Source organism: Cyprinus carpio, chromosome B11, assembly GCF_018340385.1.
Source record: "Cyprinus carpio isolate SPL01 chromosome B11, ASM1834038v1, whole genome shotgun sequence".
NCBI classification, from domain to species: Eukaryota; Metazoa; Chordata; class Actinopteri; order Cypriniformes; family Cyprinidae; genus Cyprinus; species Cyprinus carpio.
Genome location: NC_056607.1, coordinates 2,963,687 through 2,969,686, shown reverse-complemented (window position 1 = coordinate 2,969,686; position 6,000 = coordinate 2,963,687). Strand labels below are relative to the sequence as shown.

General features: G+C 37.4%; 1 protein-coding gene across 2 annotated transcripts in view; it reads right to left on the bottom strand.

The window, feature by feature from the left end:
- Positions 1–241: 241 nt before the first annotated feature.
- Positions 242–6,000, bottom strand: part of lima1b (LIM domain and actin binding 1b) — a 28,536-nt gene continuing 22,777 nt past the window's right edge. For both annotated transcript variants that reach the window (XM_042733592.1, XM_042733593.1), the window contains 3 exons: positions 5,702–5,778; positions 2,556–2,689; positions 242–1,862 (listed from right to left, as the gene is read on the bottom strand). In XM_042733592.1, the coding sequence (XP_042589526.1) occupies positions 677–1,862; positions 2,556–2,689; positions 5,702–5,778 (1,397 nt within the window). In that variant the 3' untranslated portion in view covers positions 242–676. The remainder of the gene's footprint in view (positions 1,863–2,555; positions 2,690–5,701; positions 5,779–6,000) is intronic.

Sequence of the window (6,000 nt, the reverse complement as noted above, 5' to 3'; positions counted from 1 at the left end):
AAACAGATACATATAGAGCATGTTTTTGTGGTCTAATTCAAGCCACGCCTCCTCTAAAACACATGAACACGCACAGGCAGACCAGAGGCTAACCAGTAACGCGATCAGAGACAGCATTGGTGGAAGGTTGAATGCAATGCTGTCAGATTACCTCATGTCTCATTCAACCATTACGGTACAAAGCGTACAATAATATTTATCATTCAACATTAAACTGAAATAATGCACCTTATATCCCCAATTTCAGTGAAATAATGTTTATTGTATACTTGCTCAATCTCAATATGCTCAATAATGGACTAGGAGAGTAACCAAAACTGTTTGGCTGCAATCCTTATTGATTAAACTGTCAAAGGCTGAGAATAAGAAAGGAAATTTGTTAATTTGGATCAACACAAAATATTCTTAGATTAATAAACAATAATAGTGATTTTTAAAACTTTTTGTAAACAAGTCATTTTTTTTACAGCAACCAAAATAAATCATGGATGGCAAAGAACAAAATACAAAAAATAGCGATAGCTCCAATTTCCAAGAAAGAAGTTTAAAGAAAAAGATGTACAGTACCATAGTGTTTGATTAAAATATAACAAAGTACTTTTTTAGGTTCAATTTACACCAGTTGTATTTTCAAAGTAAATAAATGGAAGGGATTGATGACAATATTGACATATTGTCAAACTATTGCCACCTCCTCTTCCTCGTCTTCTTCATCTTCATAATAGCGATTCCTCTTGATCATCTCCTCTACAGTCAGGGACTCCTCAGCCTCCTCACCATCCCAGAAGCCCACATCCTGGGATTTCCTATGGGCTTTTTCTTCCACAGTTGGAGAGCATGTGTCTTGGGAAGACTGGAGCTCAGAAGAAGTGCTTAAGCATTTCACCGGTTTTTCCTCATCTTCCACATGGCGTGTCGGAACCTCATGTTGTTGTAGCTCAGGCTCCTTTTTTGTTAGTTGAGTCAGAGACTCTTTATTTGTTTGTTGTAGATCAGCTTCATTTTTTGTTTGCTGTGGCTCCTCAGCCTCCCTTTTTGTTTGTTGTGTCTGTTTGAGAATAGAGGAGGGCATCTTTTCTGTCCTATCAAATTTGGCAGGACTCTCAACATTCTTCTTGGATTGGCTTTCACTGTCCTTCGTCTTTTCATCTGGGATTTTTGCCTCTTCTTGCACTTCAGTTTTGTCTGTTTTCACTTTTGACTGTGAACGAAGCTCCTCCAGTGAGCCTCGTCTTACCAAAGCAACCTTGTGAGACAACTGTGACTCTTGTTTTGTAGCATTGGATAATGCCAAGCTTGGTGCCACAGAAAAGGGACGGCTCCGCTCTTTGAGTGAGGAACTACGTCGAAGACTTTTCAGTTCTGCTTTTTCAGGGCTCCGCTGAGCAGGTGGAGCTTCCTCCTCTGGAGGCCACTTTGCTCTGAAAAGCTTGGATGGACCCTTTCCAACTTCAGTGACTGGACTGGAGGCTTTGGAGCTTCCATCACTGTCTGCAGGAGGTGGCCACGCAACTCTCAGTTTTCTTGTTTCCACAGAAGGGGTTTGTGGTTTTTCCATTGAGCTGGTTGGGCTGGTTTGACTTTTTGTCTCTAGAGCTGGAGTGAAGTCAGTGAATTTGACCAGTTGTGACTCCTTCACTTTAGGACTCAACTGTTCTGTAGACTTCACTATCACAGAGTCTACCACAAAGTGCTTTGAGTTTTCATCTCTCTCAGGTTCCTCCTCGTTTGTTCGTGGTGTCCACATTTCCTTGTGTGGTCGATGGCCAAATCCCTCATCATAGTTGCCCTTAGACTTAAATAGCTGGCTGAAGTGAGGTTTACAGTAGATGTCACCATGTAGGGAAGCATAAGTCCCCAAACTGAAATAAACGAGAGACGAAAGAAGACATATTATTTCCATATGAAGGATATCTAAAATCTGACCTCAGTAGGTTCTTGAAATTTATTAATATTGACTACTAACTACTAACATTGTTTACACATTGAGTTTGCTTTAGTTTGTATTATTTAACATTAAAATGTTTCATTCATAACAATGTTTAATGACAAATCCAACCTCACAAAACATAAGCATTACAGTAGCAACAAAAGGTAATACATAATTCACTTTTCAGCTTTTCACTTTTTCACTTTCAACACCTTTATACAAACCTTTGTACCTTCCCAATACCTTTTTATATACAGAGACAAAATTATTGTCTGTCATAAACTGACAGCTTAAAAATAAATTTCCTTTTATTCTGATATAATCCTAATCATTCCGATATGAGTAATAAATCATTCAGAGATTCAAGATGCTGTATTTTAAAGATAATTTTGTAGATTAAAGTGAAACTGATCAATGCAAATATGGTAATAGAGGGACAGAAATCTCTATTCAAAATATCTTCCTTTGTGTTAGGAAGATGAACAAAACTCCCATGGGTTTGGAACACCACGAGGGTGAGTAAACAATGACAGAATTTTCATTTTTGGATGAACTCTCCCTTAAGTTGTATTGAAACCATAGAATATTTCTTAAGAGACCATAGTAATTTAAAACAAAAACTGACCTGAGTTTGGTACTACAAAAGGTACAGCGGAAGCAAGTCTTGTGGTAAATCTGCTGATTGGCAACAAGTTTCTCCAATGGGTAAACAGTCTTTAGGCAGGATACACAACTTTCATGGACAGGCAGATTAAATTTCTGTCCAGAGAAACACAAGAGTTATAAACATCTTATCAGCAATGAAATTCAGCATTTAGTATGAATATCAGACTTCTATGGTACAAAATCTCATATACCATACTTGCAGTTAACAGACTGTCCCAAAATCTTTAAAGGAATTTAATCTTCATATTCAATTCTCTACCACAGACAAACTGTATTGTACTGTATTATTACTGTATTGTATTACTATTACACTCAGGTCCGGAAGTATTTGGACACTGACTGAGTTTTTGTGCTTATGCCTTTATACACCATTACAATGAATTTGATTGAAGTGTAGAATATTAGCTTTATTTTAAGAGGTTCCACAAAAAATATGACATTTACCATTTTGGAGTTATTTAACTATTTTAAGCAAAGTACCTCCATTTTCTGGGGCTCAGTAGTATTTTGGACAGTCGACTAAGAAGAGGTTAATTGACCAGGTGCTGTCCATTCCCTCCTTACATCAAGAAAAAATAAGCAGATAAAAGATCTGAAGTTGAATTAAAGCATCAAATTGGTAGGGATGTGCTGAAGGAGGCTTTTGAAGCAGTGAGGCATTTACAACAAACTGCTTGATGCTTCGAAGCTTTAGACACAGTGCTCTACCCCGCCATCTGGTGGTCAATAAAAATTCTTACACCCACTGGGGGACCCCCTGTCTTGCACATTTTGTATGTCTCCCTAATCAGACACACACAATTTAGTTCTTGCAGTCTATACTAACGAGCTAATGAGTGGAATCAGGTGTGTTAGATAAGGGAGACATACAAAAGGTGCAGGGCAGGGGGGCTTCCAGGACAGGTTTGGGAAGCACTGATTTAGATATTTTGTTCATTGGGATGTCATTGTAAGGTTTAATTGTCTATTTAATAAAAAATTATGTGTCATAGCAAGGAAGCATGTGTGTGTGCAGCGAAAGAGTTTTCCCAAATTTATTGTATTTTGCACAATACAATGACAATACCTTATTTTCTTCATTTTTACTTGCATCAAACGTGCGTCTTTTCACATAAATAGAATGTTTAATATGCTAATAAATTAGACCTATGTCATTTTTCATGGCAAGATTTTTGTCTTCCTTACAAAATAACACAAACATATACATTGTTAAAAAACAAAAATGCACAAATACAAATGCAGTTATTGTATTTAATATATTTTGCAATATTTTTGCAATTTTTCTCACCAATGTGAGCTGTTGACAACAGAGGACGGCGTTTACAAAAAGCCAAAATGTTTGTGGTTAAAGAAGGACTTTTATCCTTTTTGGGAACAGTGGTTGAGCCCGCAAGGGGTTTTAATTTTCATTCAGTCAACAGACATTCACATGTCATTGTTTTTAATAGTAGTACTATAATTAACTATGATACACCACGTAAAAACACTACATACATATGGGCATGCTGACTGATATAATTATAACAATGCACTAAATTGATCACGGGTATGGGACAGCGCAATCGACATGCTTTGTATTTGAGCATAGCGTGAAGTGTCAGTGAGGTAACGAAGCTTCATTTTCACAGGTCATGTGACAGCCTCATTTCAAGCAATGCTCCAGAACACTGTTTCGAAGCACTAGTGTGTCAAAAACTCAAAACGTGTGTTGACACTTGGTGTCGATCTACCCATCCCTACAAATTGGCATTTGGAAGCTGTTTGACTGGAGCTACCAAAATTAAGTCCAAAGAGATCTCGATGAAAGTGAAGGAAACCATCATTAAGCTGAAAAAACAACATAAATCAATAAGAGAGATAGCAAAAACCTTAGATGTGGCCAGATCAACAGTTGGCTACACTCTTAAGGGGCACAAGCCCATGCGAAAAGTTTTGCATTTTGCTGCATTCCAAAGTTCAAGCTTGGTGAAATACGAATTCACATCACTTGAAGCAGTGTGACCAACAGCAGATTCATACGTCACAGCATGACCTTGTAGATGAATTTAAAGGAACATAAATTTAAAACTGCACTTTTAGCACTGCAGGAAAGTTGGGTAGATTGTATGTTTTTATATTTTATATGTATTATTATGTTATGTTTTGAATTAAAAATTTTAAGACGCTGCATAGTGTGACGTCATTTCACGACCGTTGCAGCATCCGAGGAACTTTCGCATGCTCAAAGTCTAGTGTGACTGTGGCATTAAGAAGGAAGAAAGCACTGGTGAGCTCAACAACATCAAAAGGCCTGGAAGACCATTGAAGACAACTAAAGTGGATGATCGCAAAAACCTTTCCTTGGTGAAGAAAAACCCCTTCATAACATCAACAGAAATCAACCTGAATTCTAAGGCTATACTCTCTGCTCACATTCAGCCAAATGCTACAAAACTGATAGAAAGCATCTTCACATTGCAGATGGGTAATAACCCTAAACATACTGCAAAAGCAACTCTAGACTTTTTAAAGAAAAATAAATGGAATATTCTTCAATGGCAAAGTCAGTCGCCTGATCTCAATCCAATAGAGCATGCATTGCAGTTACTGAAGACAAGACTGAAGGCAGAAAGACCTACGAACAAGCAGCAACTCAAGGTGGCTGCAGTGAAGACCTGGAAAAGCATCTCCAGGGAGGAAACTCAGAATTTGTGATGTCCATGGGCTCCAGACTACAGGCAGTCATTGACTGCAAAGGATTTTCATCCAAGTATTAAAACCGTGCTTATATTTACAATTACATCACATTGTCCAAATACTACTGAGCCCCTGAAAATGGAGGTAGTTGGTTTAAAATGGCTGTAACTCCTAAATAGTAAATGTCATATTTTTGTGGAACCCCTTAAAATAAAGCTAAAAGTCTGCACTTTAATCTTATCTTGATTGTTTTATTTCAAATCCATTGTAGTTGTGTATAAAGGCAAAAGAAGAAGAAGAAGAAGAAGAAGAAGAAGAAGAAGAAGAAGAAGAAGAAAAAAAAAAAAAAAACTCAGTCAGTCACCGAATACAGGTAGAAGTAAGCTTTTGTGTTTTAGATAAATAGAAATTAGTTTGTAGGCCACAGACCCTGGCCACTTTAGGAGGCTCCTTGTTCTCTGATACAGGAGTCGCCCCACTAGGACTCGATGTGTGTACAGGCTCTCCTAAAGGAAACACAAATAAATGACAGATCATGACATACTCCACACTACTGTACACTATTTACTGTACCTGTCCTTGGCCAGCCATTTTCTTTATAGTTTTTTATAAAGATTTCCATTTATGACAATCAGTTAATCAATCAATCAATAACAAAACCCCTTAGTTCAGAAATTTACAATAAAGTAAGCTTTATAAACGGTAAGACAATGGTGATTCTAGAGGGA